General features: G+C 45.4%; 1 protein-coding gene across 6 annotated transcripts in view; it reads left to right on the top strand.

The window, feature by feature from the left end:
• Window positions 1-4,073: 4,073 nt before the first annotated feature.
• The window catches only part of LOC144511068 (regulator of microtubule dynamics protein 3-like), a 62,657-nt gene continuing 42,855 nt past the window's right edge, over window positions 4,074-23,875 (top strand). For 5 of the 6 annotated variants that reach the window (XR_013500747.1, XR_013500746.1, XR_013500745.1 and 2 more), the window contains exons 1-3: window positions 4,076-4,627; window positions 16,070-16,192; window positions 19,034-19,283. Coding sequence is in view for 1 of the 6 variants with exons in the window: in XM_078241040.1 (XP_078097166.1) it covers window positions 4,188-4,627; window positions 16,070-16,192; window positions 19,034-19,283 (813 nt within the window). In the remaining 5 variants the exon portion in view is untranslated. Of the gene's footprint in view, window positions 4,628-16,069; window positions 16,193-19,033; window positions 19,284-23,875 lie in introns of all 6 variants that reach the window. The other variant, XM_078241040.1, reaches the window with a different exon arrangement.

Here is a 23,875-nt window from a genome sequence, read left to right as displayed (position 1 = left end):
CTAGGGGATTTTCACAGTAACTTCATTGCAGTGTTAATGTAAGCCTACTTGTGACACTAATAAATAAGCTTTGCTTCAGTTACAAAGTCAGAATCCGGAGTGTCAGTAGCCCTGACATTCCTCATTATACACACAGGCGAGACTCTCTGATGCGCAGGCAATCATTACCTCAATCAGGGACGTCATACTCCAAGAGTTCCACCTCATGGGCCTCATTGAGGTCATTACAGTTTCCATGTCATATCGCTGGCAAGCAGCCTCTGATCCACTCGCCCTGCCATCAACTCCCTGCCATTTGATGATTCAGACGCCATTTTTAAAGGCTGCCCTAGCACACAGCAAGCGCAACAGGAAACAATCCTTACCCAGGCGTACCTCCCGGAATCAAGCTGGCATGGCCCTGTCCCCACCTGAGCGCTGAGCTCCCCTGGGAGTCCTGCCCGCTGGGTCATGCCTTCTGAGACCCGCTGTGCTCTGCATCATTATGATAACACGCCGCCGTGGCTGGATTCTTTTGATGGGGGTCTGATTCCGGCACATGGGCCTGATAATGAGATGCTAATTTATTACAATGAGGTTCTCGCCATTGAACGGCAGAAAATGACGGAGGGAGGGGACGTTCGTTTGACACTTTTGCATGACGTGAAACCTGCCTTTGGCCTTCTGACAATATTTTCTCCTCTCGTTGCCCCGCTGACGGAAAATCCCAGCCAAAATGTTTTAAAACCTTTTAAGTGCCCACACCTGTAAAGTTGACACCTCTGATCTCTCCACAGCTCCTGCCTTACAGGTTGTTAGATATTGGCATAGAATAGAATCCCTGCAGTGCAGAAGGAGGCCATTCAGCCCATCTAGCCTGCACTGGCCACAATCCCACTCAGGCCCTGTCCCCGTAACCCCACGTATTTACCCTGTTGATTTCCCTGACATGAAGGGACAATTTAGCATGGCCAATCCGCCTAACCCACAGATCTTTGGACTGTGGAAGGAAACAGGAGCACCTGGAGGAAACCCACACAGACACGGGGAGAACATGCAGACTCCGCACGTGATCTCTTTTTAATCAAAACAATCTTTGGTTACTTTTTTTGGAAGTGGGGAGTTCAGTGCAGAACAGCACCAAGGCTGAAAGAATAAGAGAGAAGAAGAAGGTGAATCATTAACTGGGGCAGGGGTGGTGTGGAGAATGCTACAGCCTTGAATCTCCTGTTATGGAGGGGGAAATTAATCAGAGCTCCTGCTTCTGGTCACAATGCAGCAACCCGCATTGGAATTTTGGGTGCATGTTGGTTGAAGTAAGGCTTGGCCTAATCTCTCATGGTGCTCAGCATTAAAGACCAGTTATTAATAAAATGGTTACTTAACTATGGAACTGTACCTCAGTGAGGAGGGCAATGTTCTCAGGAGAAAACTGGGACAAGGCTGGAGATGCTACTTTAATGTTTCACAATAGTTTGCAGCCACTTAAATAAATCATGATGACTTTAAAACTTCTGTATGTCATCAACATTTTGATTGTTTGAAGCGGCTAAAAAGCTCAGAAAATCAGTATGACTCGGAGCCATTAAGCCTGAAAAAAATCATAAGCATAAGTCATAGAATCCCTACAGTGCAGAAGGAGATCATTTGGTCCATCTGCACCTGCAACAATCCCCTATCCCCGTAACCCAATGTATTTACCCTGCTGGTCCCCTGCCACTAAGGGGTAATTTAGCACGGCCAATCCACCTAACCCACACATCTTTGGAGTGTGGGAGGAAACCGGGGCACCCGGAGGAAACCCACACAGACACGGGGTGAATGTGCAAACTCCACATAGACAGTGACCCAAGCCGGGAATCAAACCGGGGTCCCTGGGGCTGTGAGGCAGCAGTGCTAACCACTGTGTCAGCATGCCACCCAAGTCAAGCAAGATTCACTCATTTTCTTAATTTATTCACAGGTGGATCACATTTACTCAACTTCAAATATTGCCAGCACTTATTCACCCTGAGAGTAATCGTTTCAGCAACAGAGTCAGGCTTCTGCTGCAGGTATTAAAACATAATCCTGTCGCCTGGATTGCAGCTGTGTTGCTGCCAGTGACAAGTCCCTTTCCCTGAAGTGCATTAATGAACCCAGTCGAGTTACTCCAAACAATCTGGCAGCTCTATGATCACTCCCTTCCAGGGACAGGATCATATTGCACTAAGTTTAATTCACAATTTGCCATGACGAAATTTGAACACTAGTTCGCTTGTCCATAAATTTTAGGGTTTCAACGTTGGGGAGGCTGAATATTAAAAACATATATTTTTCCGAGGTAAAAGCAGGGCAGCATGGTGGAGCCATGGTCAGCACTGCGGCCTCACAGCAGCAGAGACCCAGGTTTGATTCCCAGCTTGGGTCTGTGCGGCGTCTACACATTCTCCCCGTGCCTGCGTGGGTTTCCTCCGGGTGCTCCAGTTCCCCCCCACAGTCCAAAAGACGTGCTGATTAGGTGCATTGGCCATGCTAAATTCTCCCTCAGTGTACCCCAACAGGTACCGAAGTGTGGCGACTAGGGGATTTTCACAGTAACTCCACTGCAGTGTTAATGTACTGGTGACTAATAAACTTAAGTGAAGGTTGGCGATCAGTGACTAGTGGTGTGCCTCAGGGATCAGTGTTGGGACCGCAATTGTTTACAATTTACATTGATGATTTGGCATTGGGAACCAAGTGTAGTGTGTCAGAGTTCGCAGATGACATTAAGATGAGTGGTAGAGCAAAGTACAGAGGACACTGAAAGACTGCAGAGAGATATAGATAGTTTAAGTGAGTGGGAAAGGGTCTGGCAGATAGAATATGATGTTGGTAGATGTGATGTTGTCCATTTTGGTGGGAATGCTGGCAAGATGGACTATTATTTAAATGGTAAAAGATTGCAGCATGTTGCTGTGCTGAGGGACCCGAGTGTCCTTGTGCATGAATCACAGAGGGTTGGTTTGCAGGTGCAGCAGGTAGTTGAGAAGGCAGATGGAATTTTGTCCTTCATTGGTGGAGGGATGGAATGTAAGAAGAGAGTTATGTTGCAGCTGTATAAGGTGATGGTGAGGCCACGCCTGGAGCAGTATGTACAGTTTTGGTCTCCTTACTTGAGAAAGGATATACTGGCACTGGAGGGGATGCAGAGGAGATTCACTAGGTTGATTCCAGACTTGGGAGAGGCTTTTGAGGAGAGACTGAGTAGACTGGGGCTATACGCATTAGAATTTAGAAGAGTGAGGGGAGATCTTATAGAAACATATAAAATTATGAAGGGAGTAGATAAGATAGAAGCAGGGAGGTTGTTTCCACTGGCAGGTGAAACTAGAACTCGGGTGCATGGCCTCAAAATAAGGGGGAGCAGATTTAGGACTGAGTTGAGGAAGAACTTCTTCACACAAAGGGTTGTGAATCTGTGGAATTCCCTGCCCAGTGAAGCAGTTGAGGCTACCTCATTGAATGTTTTTAAGGCAAGGATAGAAAAATTTTTGAACAGTGAAGGAATGAAGGGTTATGGTGAACGGAGCTGAGTCCACGAAAAGATCAGCCATGATTGTATTGAATGGCGGAGAAGGCTCGGGGGGCCGAATGGCCTACTCCTGCTCCTATGTTCTCATGATTGCATTATGTTAATGAAATTGTATGGAAATATATATAGATAGATTTCAAAAACATACATGTTGAGAACCTTTTGTGTTTACCTTGAAAATAATTGGGATAAAGTGACACTCAGTCAGCTCAGATACATCTCTCTCTCAGGTTGTCCATATGCCCCTACACCTGGCCCGCTCGCGCGCCGCCTTTTGGCGTTGCCATGGCGATGGGTGGGGGCGTGGCGTGGGGCACGGGAGCGTGGCTTGGGACAGCGGGTGAGTGAGTGAGCGGGAGTCTCACTCGGAGAGGGTCACGTGGCTTCGCTGGCGCGTTGGTGGGGGTGGGACCTGGGGGGGCGGGGCCCGTGGGTGACCTCCCGCTCGCCCACCGCCCTTGCTAGCGTTGCCATGGAGACAGGGGGCGGGGTCACTTGGTTCGGCTCTCGCGAGATCTGGCCGCCCCGCCCCCCCTCCGCTCGCGCGTCCCTAGCAACAGGGCCGGTGTCGGGGTTCCGGCCACCCGCCGGTGTGTGTGTGTGAGGGGGACAATGGCGTGACTGACACCCCATTCCCCCCCTCCTCGGGTCAATGCTGAATCAGGAGAGGCTCAAGGCCCTGAGCCTGGTGGCGGGGGCCGCGGCCGGCGTGGCCTCGGGCTTCCTGGGCGTCTACTACTTCTGGCGAAATCACAAGAGCCGCCTGGTGCTGGAGGGCCTGGGTCAGGAGGGGTGTCTCCAGCCCCAGTCCCAGGCCCCGGCCAGCGGGCCCACCGAGGAGCAGCTGGAGATACGCTGGCACCTGGACTCCATCCAGAGCTGCCTCGACGGCCTGAAGGTCGAGGTGTCCTCCCTCAAGGAGTGCGTCCAGTCCATCGTGCAGAGGCAGAGCGGCCTGAGGAAACCCAAGAGCTCCCGCAAGAAGAAGCGGCGATACGAGTCCAGGAGGGACAGCGACGACTCCACCGAGTCCGTCTCCATCTACTTCACAGCGAACGCGGGCAAAGCCTCGGACAGCGAGAGTGAGGCGGGGTCAGTTACAGATGTGGCTGCAGGAGGGCTGGGAGAGGCGGTGGGGACATCCCTCTGCTGCCTCCCAACATTCACCTTATTCACTGTGACTTGAGGCTCCAGGGGAGGATGGGGGCTGTGGGGACATCCCTCTGCTCTCTCTCAACATCCACCTTATTCACTGTCTTGGGGTTCTAAAGGAGGATGAGGGCTGTGCGGACATCCCTCCCAACATCCACCTTATTCACTGTGTGTCTTGGGGCTCCAGGGGAGGATGAGGGCTGTGCGGACATCCCTCTGCTCGCTCTCAACATCCACCTTATTCACTGTGACTTGAGGCTCCAGGGGAGGATGGGGGCTGTGGGGACATCCCTCTGCTCTCTCTCAACATCCACCTTATTCACCGTGACTTGGGGCTCCAGGGGAGGATGGGGGCTGTGCGGACATCCCTCTGCTGTCTCCCAATATCCACATTATTCACAATGCGGCTCCATCTCCTCCATGAGGGGAGGTGATGGCCTAGTGGCATTATTGTTAGACTATTAATCCAGAAATTCAGCTAACGTTCTGGGGACCCGAGTTCAAATCCCGCCATGGCAGCTGGTGGAATTTGAATTCAATAAAAAATATCTGGAATTAAGAATCTACTGATGGCCGTGAAACCAATGTCAGAAAAACCCGTCTGGTTCACTAATGTCCTTTAGGGAAGGAAATCTGCCGTCCTTACCCGGTCTGGCCTACATGTGACTCCAGAGCCACAGCAATGTGGTTGACTCTCAGCTGCTCTCCAAGGGCAACGAGGGATGGGCAATAAATGCTGTAAGAAGTCTCACAACACCAGGTTAAAGTCCAACAGGTTTATTTGGTAGCAAATGCCACTAGCTTTCGGAGCGCTGCTCCTTCGTCACATCTTTGGACTGTGGGAGGAAACCGGAGCACCTGGAGGAAACCCACGCAGACACGAGGAGAATGTGCAAACTCCACACAGACAGTGACCCAAGGCGGGAATCGAACCCAGGTCCCTGGAGCTGTGAAGCAGCAGTGCTAACCACTGTGCTACCGTGCCGCCCTTGAGGTTTGAGCCCTTTCCCGATCACCATTGAAAATTTGTTGATTGAGAATTGTGGCTTATAATCCTGAGCATGGGACCTTTGTTCGGGCCTGGCATGACTTGCAATGGTCAGGGTTGACTACACCCCTCAGGTCTCTAATGATCCTGGTTACTTCCATTCAGATATGTACAGGTGTGTGAAATAGCAGGTCTGGCATTATCTGTGCAGAGGGGAACACTGTTATCCTTTCAGGTCTGTGGCCTTTTGTCAGGACTTGGATTTTGGATCAAATCACTCCATAACAACACATGGATTCCTGTGGTTCAATAAGGTGGTTAACTAACTATCTTCACAAGGGCTAATAGGGGTGGACAGTAAATGCCAACCTTGACAGTGAGCTGCATCCCAAGAACAAATTTTAAAAATGGCAAGTATTAGAAATATAATGGGCATGGAGCAAGTGAAATGGAGGGTGGGAAAAAAAGGCAAGAAGGGAAGGTCTGAGATCTAGTTGAGAAGTTAAATGACAAAAAGCTTCCTGGTGGAAGACCAAAGGGAGTGGTAATGAAACAAGGAACTAAATAAAAGATGCGCCGAGAGGAGGTGTGAACAGCAAGGTCCTGAATAGCTGCTGTCTGAAAGCAGAGAATCCAACAAAGGCATCCACAAAGTCACGCAGACTTTAAATGATCCAAACACAAGCTGATCATCGAGTTGGAGAATTACATGTTTTCAGGATCTTATAAAGGGTCAGACATATTTAGTGATCGTCATTTGGTAATAGAAAAGATTAAGCTGAAGAGACAGAAGAATCAATCAAAAACATTGAAGAGATGTCATATCAGCAAGCTTAATTACAATAAAAATTAAAAATGCTATTCAACTTGCACTCAGGAGCAGAGTTGATGTCCTGGAACATGTCTGGAACAGTAGACTGGTGGGAGGAACTGAAGGGAGCAGGGGAAGATTAAAAGTCTTTGAAGAAAGCATGGAACATGGGATCTTATTAAAGAAGGGAAGGTACTTAAACAGAAAAGTGAAACAGGCCTGTGTAAATAAAGATTGAGAGGTGAAGAGAAAAAGACTATCGGGAATGAATCAACAAACAAGCTCAAGAGGTAGAAGGTGCAGCTGCCTGCAGTGACATGAGACCACTGTTTCAAATCAGAATGAAGATGACAGGCAGGACGAAAGCAAAAATGGGGCAAAGTGCGGCAAGAGATTGTATGCATTTTGAAAGATGAACTATCACAATGTGCAGAATATGTCCAAGATAATCCTCAAACCTACTCCGGCCATCCCAGCTCAAGTCCACCAGCCCCTCCAATTAAGCTTTCCAATAAGTGTAGAGAAGTTCACTGAAAATGAAAGGCAATTGCTGCTCTATAGAACAACAAATCTCCAGTTACAGAAACTATCACTCCAGAAATGCTCAAGGCAGGTGGAGAAACAACTGTCCAGTGGCTATGTCAGCTTTGTAACCAGGTCTGTGACACTGGAATTGTTCCCAAGACTGTAAAGATGGATCAATTGTATGTATCCTCCAAAATGAACTTCGCCGAACGTACCATTTGGAGGGGAGTCATTCTCCTATTAACACCACATGATCCTTAACTGTATTCAAGATGTAATAGATGAACCTCAGGAAGAACAGGCTGGAGCAAAATGCTCTTGAGTTGAGCAGATCTTTACACTGCAGTGCATCAAGAACTGCCAAGAGCAGCAAGCCTCCCCTGGCTATCAGCTTTATTGATTTCACCAAGGCCCTTGATAGCCTGCATTGGCCTTTATTCTGGAAAAAATTTTCTTCATACAGCATTCCACCAAGTTTAAAGTTTATTTATTAGTGTCACGAGTAGGCTTACATTAACACTGCAATGAGGTTACTGTGAAAATTCCTTAGTCGCCACACTCCAGCACCTGAGGGAGAATTTAGCACGGCCAATGCACCGAACCAGGTTTCAGACTGTGGAAGGAAACCCACGCAGATGCGAGGAGAATGTGCAAACTCCGCACAGACAGTGATCCAAGCCAGGAATCGAACCCAGGTCCCTGGCGCTGAGAGGCAGCAGTGCTAACCACGAAAGGTTACAGTAATTGTGAAGATCCATAAGAGTTCCAGGTGCTGTGTTGGGACAGAGGATGGTTACAGTGATTAGTTCCATGCTCTTGACAAGGGTCAGGCAAGGTTGTATCCTCTCTGCTCTTTTAGTTGTTGCCATTGACTGGGTATAAGGAAGCCAACCAAGAATAATTTTGATTGAAATGGATCTGTGATGGTCAACTTACAGATTTAGTTTGTCGGCTGATATCAGCGCTCAATCATCAATCGGGCTGAGAGAATGGGGACTCACCATAAACATCAAGAAAAAAAAAAAACGATTGCAGGAAACCTCCAACAAAACAATAGATGTTTATGCCAATCAAACTTGACATGGTGGAGGACTTCACCTTTCTGGGCAGTTCCATTTTTCTCCAGGGAGCCATATCCAAAGAACTCAATGTAAAAATAGGCAAAACAGCTTCCAACCATGAGAAAGATTTGGAAAAGTATAAGGATTTCCATGAAAACAAAACTCAGGTTCTATTGTCCAATGTGCTCCCCACTCTCCTGTATGGAACCTGGCACTTGTCTGCCCAATCCACCAATGTCCTTTTGAAGTTCATTATTATCCTCATCACAGTTGACGATGTTTCCAATCTTCATATCATCTGCAAATGTTGAAATCGTGCCCTACACACCATTGTCTCGATTATTAATATATATCAGAAAGAGCAAAGATCCTAACACTCACCCCCCCCCCCCCCCCCCCCCCGCCCTTCCCCCAGGGAGTTCCACTAGAACAAACCTTCCGCAAACCTGAAAACAACCCTTTATCACTACTCTCAGTTTCTTGGCACTCAGTCAATTTCTTACCCAAGTGCCTACTTTTCCTTTTATTCCATGAGCTAGAATTTTGTTTATAAATCTGTTGTGTGATGCTGCATCAAATGCCTTTTGAAAATTTGTACACGCCAAATCAATGGTGTCGCCCTTATCAATCTTCTCTGTTATCTCCTCAAAAAACTCCTCGTTAAATATGATTTTCCCTTGATGAATCCATTTGAATTTGCAAGTGCCAGGAGTTTAAATTGAGTTTAAGATTCCTTTAAATATCCTTTATTAGTGTCACAGGTAGGCTTACATTAACACGGCAATGAAGTTACTGTGAAAATCCTCTAGTTGCTGCACTCCGGCGCTTGTTTGGGTACACTGAGGGAGGATTTAGCATAGCCGATGCACCTAACCGGCATGTCGTTTGGACTGTGGGAGGAAACTAGAGTCTCCTACTAGCTCAGTTTTCTGACGTAGGATTTGAAACATGACTTTCTGACTCAGGTATGAGCATGCTACCAACCATGCCATGACTGACACCCCTATGTCCATGTACATTGCATCAACTGCGTTGCCCTCATCAACCCTCTCTGTTACCTGTTCAGAAAACTCCATGTTAGTTAAATGCGATTTTCCCTTAAGAAATCCATGCTGGCTTTCTTTAATTTGTTAATGTGACTATTAACTTTGTCCTAAATTTTTGTTTCTAACAGTTTCCTGACCATCTAAATTAAACTGACTGTTCTGACATTGCTGGTCTTATCTTTACAGGCTTTTCTGAACAAGGGTGCAATGTGTGCAATTAACCAGTCCCCACCCTGGAGTCTGACGAAAGACTGGAAAATTATGGCCTGTGCCACCGCAAGTTCCACACTTGCTTCCTTCAGCATTCTTAGATGCATCTTATCCGATCCTGGTTCCTTATCAGCTTTATAGATATCCTATCCAATATCACCCCCTTTTATCAATTTTAAATCCTTCCAGTGACTAAAATCTCCTCCTCTTTAACTATGACCTGTGTAGCATCTTCTTTGATAAAGAACGATGCAAAGTATTCATTTAATACCCCAGCTATGCCCTCTGCCTCCAGCATAAATCCTGTTTTTGATCCCTAATCAGCCCTACTCCTTTTACCATCCGTTTGCCATTTATATGCCTATAGAGGACTTTGGGATTTAGCTTGGCTGCCAGTACTCCGGGGTATAAGTGTTTTAGGCGAGACAGAGGAGGGGCTAAAAAAGGTGGGGGAGTAGCGATATTAGTTAAGGAGCATATTACCGCGGTGCAGAGGGTAGACAACTTAGAGGGGTCATGTACTGAGTCACTGTGGGTGGAACTCAGAAACAGGAAGGGTGCAGTCACTATGCTGGGGGTGTACTACAGACCACCCAACAGCCCACGGGAAGTGGAGGAAAGGATATGTCAGGAGATTCTGGATAGGTGCAGAAAAAATAGGGTTGTTGTAGTGGGGGACTTTAATTTCCCTGGCACAGACTGGAAAGTGCTTAGAGCTGGGGGTCCGGACGGGGAGGAATTTGTAAATTGCGTACTGGAAGGTTCTTTGGAACAGTATGTAGATAGCCCGACTAGAGAGGGGGCTATACTGGACCTAGTTCTGGGAAATGAGCCCGGTCAGGTCGTCAAAGTTTCGGTAGGGGAACATGTGGCAAATAGTGACCACAACTCTGTTAACTTTAGGATAGTAATGGACAAGGATGAGTGCTGTCCTACGGGCAGGGTGCTAAATTGGGGGAAGGTTAACTATAGCCGGATTAGGCAGGAATTGGTGGATGTTGATTGGGAGAGGATGTTCGAGGGTAAGTCCGCGTCTGGCATGTGGGAGTCTTTTAAGGAACTATTGATAAGGCTGCAGGATAGGCATGTGCCTGTAAAAAGGAAAGATAGGAAAGGTAGGATTCGAGAGCCGTGGATAACCAGGGAAATTGAGGATCTGATTAAAATGAAAAGGGAGGCGTACGTTAAGTCCAGGCAACTGAAAACAGATGGAGCTCTGGAGGAATACAGAGAGAGTAGGAAAGAACTCAAACGGGGAGTTTGAAGGGCAAAAAGAGGTCACGAGATGTTCTTGGCAGGCAGGATTAAGGAGAATCCTAAGGCATTCTATTCATACGTTAGGAACAAAAAAGTTGTCAGGGAGAAAATCGGTCCTCTCAGGGACAAAGGAGGGGAATTATGCTTAGAACCCAAGGGAAAGGGGAGATCCTAAATGAATACTTTGCATCGGTATTCACGAAGGAGAGGGGCGTGTTAACCGGGAGTGTCTCGGAGGGAGGTGTTAACCCGTTAGAGAAAATCTCCATTACAAGAGAGGAAGTGTTAGGTTTATTAGGGAGCATTAAAACTGACAAAGCCCCAGGGCCTGATGGCATCTATCCTCGACTGCTCAGGGAGATGAGAGATGAAATTGCTGGGCCTCTGACGGAAATCTTTGTCGCTTCTTTGGGCACGGGTGAGGTCCCTGAGGATTGGAGGATAGCGAATGTGGTCCCATTGTTTAAGAAGGGTAGCAGGGATAACCCAGGAAATTATAGGCCGGTGAGCTTGACATCCGTGGTAGGGAAGTTGTTGGAGAGGATTCTTAGAGACAGGATGTATGTGCATTTAGAATGGAACAATCTCATTAGTGACAGACAGCATGGTTTTGTAAGAGGGAGGTCGTGCCTTACAAATTTGGTGGAGTTTTTTGAGGAAGTGACAAAAACGGTTGATGAAGGAAGGGCCGTGGATGTTGTCTATATGGATTTCAGTAAGGCATTTGACAAAGTCCCACATGGCAGGTTGGTTAAGAAGGTTAAGGCTCATGGGATACAAGGAGAAGTGGCTAGATGGGTGGAGAACTGGCTTGGCCATAGGACAGTAAGAAGTTTAACAACACCTGGTTAAAGTCCAACAGGTTTATTTGATAGCAAAAGCCACACAAGCTTTCGGAGCTCTAAGCCCCTTCTTCAGGTGAGTGGGAATTCTGTTCACAAACAGAGCATATAAAGACACAAACTCAATTTACAGGAATAATGGTTGGAATGCGAATACTTACAACTAATCAAGTCTTTAAGAAACAAAACAATGTGGGTGGAGAGAGCATGTGAGTGGCTCTCTCCACTCACATTGTTTTGTTTCTTAAAGACTTGATTAGTCTGGTGTTGAACCTGGTGTTGTTAAACTTCTTACTGTGTTTACCCCAGTCCAACGCCGGCATCTCCACATCTTGGCCATAGGAGACAGAGGGTAGTGGTCGAAGGGTCCTTTTCCGGCTGCAGGTCTGTGACCAGTGGTGTTCCGCAGGGCTCTGTACTGGGACCTCTGCTATTTGTGATATATATAAATGATTTGGAAGAAGGTGTAACTGGTGTGATCAGCAAGTTTGCGGATGACACGAAGATGGCTGGACTTGCGGATAGTGAAGAGCATTGTCAGGCAATACAGCAGGATATAGATAGGCTGGAAAATTGGGCGGAGAGGTGGCAGATGGAGTTTAATCCGGATAAATGCGAAGTGATGCATTTTGGAAGAAATAATGTAGGGAGGAGTTATACAATAAATGGCAGAGTCTTCAGGAGTATAGAAACACAGAGGGACCTAGGTGTGCAAGTCCACAAATCCTTGAAGGTGGCAACACAGGTGGAGAAGGTGGTGAAGAAGGCATATGGTATGCTTGCCTTTATAGGACGGGGTATAGAGTATAAAAGCTGGAGTCTGATGATGCAGCTGTATAGAACGCTGGTTAGGCCACATTTGGAGTACTGCGTCCAGTTCTGGTCGCCGCACTACCAGAAGGACGTGGAGGCGTTAGAGAGAGTGCAGAGAAGGTTTACCAGGATGTTGCCTGGTATGGAGGGTCTTAGCTATGAGGAGAGATTGGGTAAACTGGGGTTGTTCTCCCTGGAAAGACGGAGAATGAGGGGAGATCTAATAGAGGTGTACAAGATTATGAAGGGTATAGATAGGGTGAACAGTGGGAAGCTTTTTCCCAGGTCGGAGGTGACGATCACGAGGGGTCACGGGCTCAAGCTGAGAGGGGCGAAGTATAACTCAGATATCACAGGGACGTTTTTTACACAGAGGGTGGTGGGGGCCTGGAATGCGCTGCCAAGTAGGGTGGTGGAGGCAGGCATGCTGACATCGTTTAAGACTTACCTGGATAGTCACATGAGCAGCCTGGGAATGGAGGGATACAAACGATTGGTCTAGTTGGACCAAGGAGCGGCACAGGCTTGGAGGGCCGAGGGGCCTGTTTCCTGTGCTGTATTGTTCTTTGTTCTTTGTTGTTGTTCTTTGTACTCCCTCGTTGCTTCTCTTATTTGCTTTTTCAATTAACCTATATTCAGCCTGACATCTGTCATGAGCACACTTTTTCTTTATCTTAATTGCTATATCTTCTGTCATCCAGGGAGCTCTAGCTTTGTTTGCCCTATCTTTCCCTTACGCAGGACTATACCTTGACTGTGCCTGAAATACATCTTCTTTAAAGGTAGCCCATTGTTCAGCTCCTGTTTTTTTTCTGCCAACCATTAGCTTAATTTATTCAACCTGTTCTTACCCCATTTTTAGCTAAGAAAACACTCGGAACTGCCTCCAATTTCATCCTTCTATGAAGACAACTCAATTGGCTTTGCCATGTCACTTGACATCTGTCATCACAGCCTGCCCATCAGGTTATGCACTGGGTGACCCAACATGAACTGGCAGCAGACTATGGGTAGAGATCTCCAGTTGGCCAGAAGAAGCCGGCGCGACATAAGAACATTGGCTGTGGGAGGAGAGAATGGAGTGATCCGTCTCCCCGTACATCTAGATACACTTAAGTCTATGAAAAGTCAGAAGTTATGATCTAAAATAGTTGAACGCAATGTCAATTCCAGGCGGCTATAAAGAGCTCAATCGAAAGATGAGGTGCTGCTCCTTAACTTTGTGTTGAACTTCACTGGAATGCTTCAGGAGGCTGAGGACAAAAAGGTCTGAGTGGGAGCAAAGTGGAGAATTAAAATGCCAAGTGACAGGAAGCTTGGTTGAATTTGTAAACCAAAAGGAAATGTTCTGTAATGTGGTCGCCTAGTCTACGTTTAGCCTCCCCAGTTCAGAGTGCACCTCATTGTGAGAAGCAGATTCAGTGTGCTAAGTTGAGAGAAATACAAGCAAATCACTGTTTCATCTGGAAGGAGTGTTTGGGACCTTGGATGATGAAAAGGGAGGAGGTAAAAGGCATGTATTGCATCTCCTGCACTTGCATGGAAAGGTAGGAAAAAGAGAGGAGATGTTGGGAATGACTAAGGAGTGGACCAGAGTGTCACAGAGGAAACAGTCACTTTGAAATGCTAAAAATGTAGGGGAGGGGAAGATGTATTTAGTGGCGTCATACTTGACATGGTGGAAAAGGTGGAGGCTGATCCATTGAATACAAAGGCAGATGGGGTGGAAAAAGGACAAGGAGAACCTTATTGTCTGGGGTGGTAGTGATGAGAGCAGAAATGGAGCAGACATGATGTAGGGCCCTGTCAACCATGTTTAGGGATGGTGGGGTAGGTTGGGGTGTCTCCAATTGAGGAAACAGCAACAGAGTGCCTACAGGAAATAGGTGTGAGGAAATGTAATCAAGGTAACTGGAGTCAGGGGATTTATAGTGAGTATTATTTGATAGGCTATCCTCAGAAGTAGGTGAAAATAGACTGGGGAAGAAAAAAAATCAAGGTAGTGGAGGCATATCTGAATCTTCTGAACTCTCTGTCATGTTAACAGTTCCCAGTTCTGTGGGCATCTCCTTCTCACCATAGGCAGCCACTTTTCGCTCTTTGCTTTTCTTTAAATACAGATGGCAGCTATTTAGGATCCTGCCATTCACAACTCCTCTCAACACATTTTCTGACACTTTACTGACCCCATTACCATTCCCTTTTGCCTTGAATCATTTCATCTGTGGCGGCACAGTGATTAGCACTGCAATCTTACAGCTTCGAGGACCCAAGTTTGATTCTGGCTTTGGGTGACTGTGGTTTTTGCACGTCCTCCCCATGTCTGTGTGGGTTTCCTCTGGGTACTTTGGTGTCCTCCTCAGTTCAAAGATGCGTAGGTTAGGTGGATTAGCCATGCTAAATGCACAAACATAGGATGGAGGAGAGGGACTGGGTGGGAAGCTTTATCGGAGAGTCGGTGCAGACCTGACGGGCCAAATGGCCTCCTTCTGCACTGTATGTATTCTATTTAATCTCTCCCGCCTTCCACCTGATCACAGACCTCCCTTTATGTCCTTTTCCCAACCATCACCTGACCTGCTCCCCATGCTTCCTTGCTCAAATCCCTTTACATTTCGAACTTTTCCCAGTTCTGGTTAAAGGTCACAAACCTGAAACATTGGGCAGAATTTGATGCTTTTTTTAATGCCCACTTAAGGGTTTTATCCATTGTTGCGGGGCACTCAACACGCATACACATGCATATGCTAGCACATCTGTGTGTGTCCACATATCTCTGTCTACCTGTACCTACAACTTGCTGTACCTGTGTGTGGGTTTGCATGTTTCTTGGAAATGTGCACACGTTTCTATGTGCATGTGTGTAGATGTATTTAAGCATCAATGTGTATGTAATCCCATATGTATATGTATATATTTAAGTATGTGGCTACATAAGGAATGTATATTCTTATAGAAGTCTCACAACACCAGGTTAAAGTCCAACAGGTTTACCTGGAATCACGAGCTTCATCAGGTGAAGGAGCAGCGCTCCGAAAGCTCGTGATTCCAGATAAACCTGTTGGAATTTAACCTGGTGTTGTGAGACTTCTGACTGTGCCCACCCCAGTCCAATGCCGGCATCTCCACATCATATATACATATAGGTAGGTATGTATGTATATAATTGCTCCAAAAGAACATCTTACCCAGGCCCTATGCCTCTAACCCCACATATTTACCTCAAAATTCCCCTAACCTACACATCTTGGGACACTAAGGGACAATTTAGCATGGCCAATCAACCTACCTGCACAGCTTTGGACTGTGGGAGGAAACTCACACAGACATGGGGAGAACGTGCAAACTCCGCACAGACAGTGACCCAAGGCTGGAATCGAACCGCGGTCCCTGGCGCTGTGAGGCAGCAGTGCTAACCACTGTGGTTGGATGTATTCAAACATGTTTTTGGTGTAAGAAAATAACTCTAGCAAGAGTAAACCATTATTTCAGAACCGCACAGGACGGGACAGCACCAATATAAAGCTTTCAGCTGGACAGCGACAATGTCCAGGAGATCTGAATTAAAAATTAAGGACGAGCCGTGAATATAAACAGTTAACGTTTTGATTCCAATATGACTCCAGCACTTTGTCTTTACTTCAGATCTCCAGCATCAGCAGTATTTTGCTTTTAAATCCAGCAGATTATAAGTTAAAGATAATTCTTTGTCTTTCATATTGTGAGAAGGATCCTGATGGTAAGGTATTTTTATTCCCAGAGTATTAAATGCAATTGGCCTTATCTAAGGTTTGAAAGTAAGAACTTGTGTTTCCTTTGCAACCCACAGACAAATAGGAATCCCGGCAGCATTAGACTGTTCCATGCTTGCTTTTGCAGCTGAATCATTCACAGATGACAGGACTAGGCTCGATGCGGAGTCTCCATTTCTTCAATATCAGCCAACAGCTGGGTAATAAAATTGAACTTAATGTTATTCTGCCCCTTTCCCCAACCACTTTTATCATGCAAAATGTGTAAAGGGACTGTTGTCAAGAGAGCAGTACAGTGCTCAAATAAGATTTCTTATTTGTTACTTTTTTAATTGAAGAATTGTTCTGCAGAAGCTAAAGAGTCACCAGCTGAAGCAATGCTGAGCAGATAATGAGTCAGTAGATTTAAAAACCTACTAGGAATGAGATACTTCCAAGAAACTGAAGTGTTTGCATTCCATTATTTATCATGTCTTGAGTACCACTACTTGTCATCTGTTCACCATGTTCAGTGTATGAGTGTGTGTCGGAGTAATTTGATGCTTGGAAGTTTTCTGTTCTGCTGTATCTGAAACCACTTCCAATTATCCATGATACTGTCCTTGGGGAACTGAGTTGTCGTGAGGCAAACTCTCCGCAACCCGACAGTGCCGTGACCAAGTGGTCATTCTTCATTGTGAGCCAGATACTGATTGTCATTATGCTGTAGAGGCTGATGCTGCTCCTTTTCTAATCTTCCTCATGCACTCTTTAACAGCAATTACTCAATAACAGTAGGGAACAGGACCCTTCTTAGAGGTTTCCTCTCCAGTTGAGATTACTCGTAGCATTGCCCCAGCTCATAGTAAATGAGCCAGCGCTTGAGGGGTTTAGATATAGTAAATAAGGGGAAATATTTTCCAGTGGCTGAAGAGTCGATAACTTGAGGGCACGGATTCAAGGCAAGGGAACCAGAAGCGATGTAAGGAAAAGCTTTTCATTGCAAAAAGTGGTTAGGATTTGGAATGGATTGCTTGATTAGGGTGGTGGATACAAATTCAATAGTCACTTTCAAAAGGGAAATGGATAAATAATTGCAGAGGAAAGAATTACCTGGGTGTAAGAAAACATTAGGGAGTGGGGTTAACTGACTTGCTCTTTGAATGAGCTAGATGGGCTTTGAATGGGCTGAGTAGCCTCCTATCCTATGATTCTATAAGGCAAGAAAGGACCCTATATACTATTACACATTCTGAAAGTTTAATCACTATCCTTATAGTTAAAGTCATTCCTATTGATAAATGATAATGTTTTTATGAACTGATTTTCAGTTTTTCAAGCAGCTGATCAGATTCATAGAATCTTAGAATCCCTACAGTGCAGAAGGAGGCCATTCGGCCCATTGAGTCTGCATCCTCCTAGGCCCTATCCCCGTATTGCCACATATTAACCCCGCTAATCCCTCTAATCTACACATCCTGGGACACTAAGAGGCACATCTTTGGACTGTGGGAGGAAACCGGAGCACCCGGAGGAAACCCACTCAGACACTGGGAGAACATGCAGACTCCACACAGACAGTGACCCGAGCTGGGAATCGAACCCAGGTTCCTTGTGCTGTGAAGCAGCAGTGCTAACCACTGTGCCAACATGTCGCCCCGATTTAGTCCCATGCCCCAGTTCTTTCCCCAAAACCTTGCAAATTAGTCCTATTTAGGCACTTTTCTAACTGACTTTTGAAATTTCCTGTGGAAATCTGCTTTTTCTTGATCCTTTCAGATAGTGGATTCCAGATCTTAACTCGATCTGGAAATGAAGGGCGCGATCTTACGGGAAAAAAAATTCAATGTGCCCAAAAACAGGAGAGAATTGCAGCAGTTATTTTGACGGACTGCGAGTCACAACCTTATGGAGGGGCAGAAACGGAGTCTCAGCTCGCAGGGGAAGCTGGCTGCTGAGCTCTAGGGGCCTGCTGTGCAGGAGCCCCGAACTCCCACTGCTCTGGGAGATTATCCTGCCACCCCAGAACGCTCCAGTTGGATCACTGATTCGATGCTTCACAGCTCCAGGGACCTGGGTTCGATTCCCGGCTTGGGTCACTGTCTGTGTGGAGTTTGCACATTCTCCTCGTGTCCGCGTGGGTTTCCTCCGGGTGCTCCGGTTTCCTCCCACAGTCCAAAGATGTGCATGTTAGGTTGATTGGCCATGCTAAAATTACCCTTAGAGTCCTGAGAAGTGTAGGTTAGAGGGATTAGCGGGTAAATGTGTAGGGATATGGGGGTAGGGCCTGGGTGGGATTGTGGTTGGTGCAGACTCGATGGGCCAGATGGCCTCTTTCTGCACTGTAGGGTTTCTATGATTCTATGATTCGACTTCCTGAATGCTCTGATACCCCACACTCTTTCCCCCATATCACCTTGCCCCTCTTTGTTAATATGCATTTGCAAATCCTCCGACACACACACACATATTTATCAATTAGATTGTACTTCCCCTCCGGGTTGTTCCACCTAAACTACGTCACACTTCTCCATATGGTATTGTGTCTGTCACATATCTGCCCATCTCAGCCTGTCTATGTTCTCTTGTAGACTGCTAGAATCCATAAACTTTGAAATTGGTGCTCTCTACACCAACTCCAGGTCGACAAAAGCAACAGTTCTAATATCATTTCCTGGCCGATTTCAGTACATGCTTCGCTCTAATCAGAAAAACGTTTCTGCGTTCAGCTCATGTTGATGAGCAGAATCCAAGAGCCTAAGATTGTCTGGTCTGATCACCTCAGTCAATTTTGAAGTATGAATATCATTCTCATAAGTCCCATCTAAATACGTTAATTCCTATTATTTAAAGTTTTGATCACACTTTCGAATCAACATTTCCCATTGAATTTTTCCATCAGCCATTGCATTGGCTTCTAAATGGTTCCGTTTATGTTTCCGAGTTTCGAAAGTCTGTCCTCCAGCTCCATTGCCACCTCGTACATGGGGAAAAAAAACATTCATCACTGACCTTCAGGCAACACCACTGAAATTTATAAGATGTTGTTCATTTATTTCCAGTTATGCCTCAACACTGACTGACACTGAGGTGGAGAAGGATGAGGACCAGGGCAGCAATTTGGTGCAGATTCTCGATTTCTCCCCCGCACTGGAAAGAGAATCCGAGACTGAGGCTTTGCAATGCTTGCTATCGTCAGAAGTAGATCAGAGTGAAATGAGTGCCCTGCTGCTCGAAGTTGACAGGTTGCATGGTGGAAGCAAAGAGGAACAGGAACAAGGATTCAAAGTCCTTTTAGACAATAAAAATAAGGTAAAATTAGTGCCAATCTTTGTTGCACAATTATAACTGAAGCAGACTAACTTGCAATAATGTAGAAAACTTACATGAAACAGTGTGCTGGATAAATGTCTTTAGAATGATCATTTTGACCCTAATTCTTGTAATTTAGTTGTGCAGTCACATAGTGGTAAAGTTGCTAAAATGGTAATCCAGAGGTTTGCACTAATGTTTTGAAGACATGAGTTCAAATCTGACCATGGATGTTGGGAAATTTCAATTAAATTAAATAAATCTGAAATAAAAAGCTGGTAATAGTAACTACGAAGTAACTGGGTTATTGTAAAACCCCATCTGGTTCACGATGTTCTTTAAGGAATAAAATCTGTTGTTCTTATCTGGCCTGGACCTCTGAAATTTCTTAGCAAGCCACTCAATTGTGCTGTAGAAGGTGACTCACCACCACCTTCTCCAAGGCAATTAGGCATGGGTAATAAATGCGAGCATGATCTAGTGGTGCAGTGGGTAGTGTCTCTGTCTCTGAGTCAATAGCTGTGGGTCCAAATCCTACCCTAGGACTTGATGACCAAACTGGCAACCAGCTAGCAACCTGTCCCAGGAAATTCTAGCTATGGGAACATGCATGATGGATAGAATAAGTGCTATCCTTGCCACCCATGCCCACATCCATTAAAAAAAATCAAATGTCCAATAATAGATAATTACTGCATGCATCAACTTGCAAAATAATTGCTGAAGAAATGTGTTTTCCGATAGTGTTATTTATTTTCCAACTTCAGAATTTTAATTTCACCCCAGCTGACATTTTCTCCCTGACGGCCTCATCACCGTACCTGGCCAAACCAGACTGTTACATAGAAACATAGAAAAACTACAGCACAAAACAGGCCCTTCGGCCCCACAAGTTGTGCCAAACATATCCCTACCTTTTAGGCCTACCTATAACCCTTCATCTTAATAAGTCCCATGTACTCATCCAGGAGTCTCTTAAAAGACCCTATTGAGTTTGCCTCCATCACCACTGACGGCAGCCAATTCATAAGAATGTAAGGTTCTTCATGTCTTTTCAAGTGGTCAAGGCATGGAAAATAGCTATAGTCCTGCTTCGTCCTTTGAAATAGCAGCTTTAAATGAACATCCTATAGAAAAGAACTTCTATAAAACTGAGTCTTTGCATCGCTATGAAATGCCTTTCACCATGTCACCAAGTTCACATAATTACTCCCATTGAACCTTGGTCATTTTGTTAATTCAGACCAAATCAAATAAGCCACTTTTAAAAGGACTGGTTCATCAGCAAATTGCTCTAAATTTAACTGAGATTACCTAGTAGAGAGTAGCATATGGTTGTAAATATGCTCTGGTGTAAGAAGACAAATGTAAGTAAGGAGCATGCTATGTTTCGTTTTTCTATTCTTCAATGTGAACATACCAATCGAGGATTGCTGAAGCAATAATGTTGGTTCTTTATTTGAAGATAAGGCTGTATAGTGATAATGTTTATTAGGCAATTAAGCATAGTACATCTAGGCCGGGATTCTCCCAAAAAAGTTCTAAGTGCCGAATTTGCAGGGAAACTGGAGTAAATCACGCTGTTTTTTTCAGTGGGAGTTCACACGAGAATCTTCCACACTCTGTGCAATGCAGAGGCCACCAGCATGAATATCATTAGATTTCAGGGGGCCGGGCCTATTCCCACCCAGGAGGCTGACAGTTCAGGCCCCTCCCCCCTGCCCCCCACACCCCCCAAAGCGGTGATGATTCCCCCCCCCCAGCCCCGGGCAGACACCCCCGGCTGGAGTGAAATACTCCTGGTGGGGTGGGAGAATTCAGCCCTGGGCCTGCTAATCAGATATAAATCACATTAAAATTAGATTAAAATAACTTATCCGATGTTCCCACCAGCTTCCAGCGCGAATCAGATGGCGCCGGATATCCGGCGCAGGGAGATGCGGATGCGATGGGAACGATGTGCGAATCCCGCTAATCAGCCGACACTCGATTCTCCCAGCCCGTCGCGCTAAAAGATTAGCACGGCATGATGGGAGGATGCACCCTCCCCCAACCTCTACCCTGCTGCATACATACTGCCTGCAAGTCATGGGACTAATACTTTACATCCTGTCTTGAGATGGTAGCGATTAATAGCATTTTAAAATACGCTCCCTTCTTGCACATGCACATCATATTACAACATTATGCATGTTGAAGAATTCTTCAAAAATCATCAAAACAAAAATAACTTGTCCTTATGTAGTGCCTTCAACATAATAAAACATCCAAAGGCGCAAAAGTAAAATGGGAAAGGTGGCCAAACCATGGCTTACAAGGGAAATTAGAGATAGTATTAGATACAAGGAACAGGCATATGGATTGGCCAGAAAAAGACAACAGACTTGAGGATTGGAAGCATTTTAGAATTTAGCAAAAGAAGACCAAGGGGCTGATTAAGAAGGGGAAAGTAGAATATGAGAGTAAGCTTGCGGGGAATATAAACAAAGGAGACTACAATAGGATAGAGAGAAGTTGGCTGAAGTAGACTGGAAGAAAAGACTTTATAGTGGGACAATTGAGGAACAGTGGAGGACTTTCAAAGTGATTTTTCACAGTGCTCAGCAAAAGTATATACCAGTGCAAAGGAAGGACTGTAGGAAGAGGGCTAATCAGCCATGGATATCTAAGGAAATAAAGGATCAAATTGAAAGAAAATACATACAAACTGACAAAGATTAGTGGGAAACTAGAGGATTGGGAAATCTTTAAAGGTCAACAGAAAGCCACGAAAAAAGCTATTAAAAAGTAAGATGGATTATGAGAGTAAACTAGCTCAGAATATAAAAACAGATAGCAAACGTTTCTACAAATATATAAAACAAAAAAGAGTGGCTAAGATAAACATTGGTCCTTTAGAGGATGAGAAGGGGGATTTAATATTGAGAAATGAGGAAATGGCTGAGGCATTGAACAGGTATTTTGTGTTGGTCTTCACAGTGGAAGATACAAATAACATGCCAAAAATTGATGACGAGAAGGCTATGGCAGATGAGGATCTAGAAACTATCATTATCACGAAAGAGGTAGTGTTGGGCAAGCTAATGGGGCTAAAGGTAGACAAGTCTCCTGGCCCTGATGGAATGCATCCCGGGGTACTAAAAGAGATGGCGGGGGAAATAGCAAATGCACTAGTGGTAATTTACCAAAATTCGCTGGACTCTGGGGTGGTTCCCACAGATTGGAAAACAACAAACATGATGCCACTGTTTAAAAAAGGAGGTAGACAAAAGATGGGTACCTATAGACCGGTTAGCTTAACTTTTGTAGCGGGGAAAATGCTTGAATCTATCATCAAGGAAGAAATAGCAAGATATCTGGATAGAAATTGGTGAAAACAAATGTAGGTCTATTGCAGTCAGAAACAGGGGAATGTATAATGGGGAACAAAGAAATTGCTGATCAACTAAATACATACTTTGGTTCTATCATCAAAAAGGTGGACACAAATAACATAGCAGAAACGTTGGGGAACACAGGCTTTAGTGAGAGGGAGGGACTAAAGAAAATCAGTATTAGTAGAGAAACTGTGTTGGGGAGTTTGATAGGATTGAAGGTCGATAAATACCCAGGGCCTGATAATCTACATCCCAGAGTACCACAGGAAGTGATCCTAGAAATAGTGGATGCATTAGTGGTCATCTTCCAAGATTCTATGGACTCTGGAACAATTCCTACAGATTGGAGGGTAGCTAATGTAATCACACTATTTAAAAAGGGAGGTAGAGAGAAAACAGGGAATTATAGACCAGTCAATCTTAAGATTTCATAATTTACCTTTGCTCTTTTTTAGTAATTCTTTGTTGGTCTTTAAAAGTATCTGATTCCTCCAGCCTGCCACTGACCTTTGCAATATGTATGTCTTAGCTTTTGCCTTTATGTTATCTATAACCTCCCCCCCCCCCCCCCCCCCCCCCTCCCCACACACACACACACACACACACCGCTCTCTCTATCTCTCTCTCTGCACCACCAGTACTTTGGTCAGTCTGCTCATCTTCCCTACAGTCCCTGTTCTCCTCCACTCAAGGAATAAGAATCTCAAACTTCTTTGCCAAGGGCAGGGGCTGAGGCTCCTGCAATGCTACCTCTTGGATACCTCCAGCTGCCTCACTCACAGTCACACCTTCCTGTCCCTGACCACTGACCAAATTTAAGATAGTTAACTAAGAGGTGTGACTGCCTCCTGAAACACAGCATCAAGTTAACTCTCCTCCTCCCTGGTGTGTTGCAATGTCAGAAGCTCGGACTCCAGCTCATTAACTCAGAACTGAAGTTCCTCGAGTAATCAACACTTGCTACAGATGTGGTCACTATGAACCACAATGCAGTCCACCAGCTCCCACATGCTGCAACTACAACACATCATCTGGCTCTGCATCCATATTTTATTAATGAGGTTTTCAATTTGTTTTTAATTTTACTACTGATCTTTAGTTCTCTATAAAAAAGATCTCTGCAACTGGGTTTTGCTGGTGTGCTTTGCCCCCCCCCACCCCTGTATGAAGCCATGAAATGATGTGGAGATGCCGGCGTTGGACTGGGGTAAACAC

The sequence above is a fragment of the Mustelus asterias genome, chromosome 24 (genome assembly GCF_964213995.1).
Source record: "Mustelus asterias chromosome 24, sMusAst1.hap1.1, whole genome shotgun sequence".
Lineage (NCBI taxonomy): Eukaryota > Metazoa > Chordata > Chondrichthyes > Carcharhiniformes > Triakidae > Mustelus > Mustelus asterias.
The sequence above is the reverse complement of the archived record's forward strand: the minus strand, read 5'-3'. Positions and strand labels throughout refer to the sequence as shown.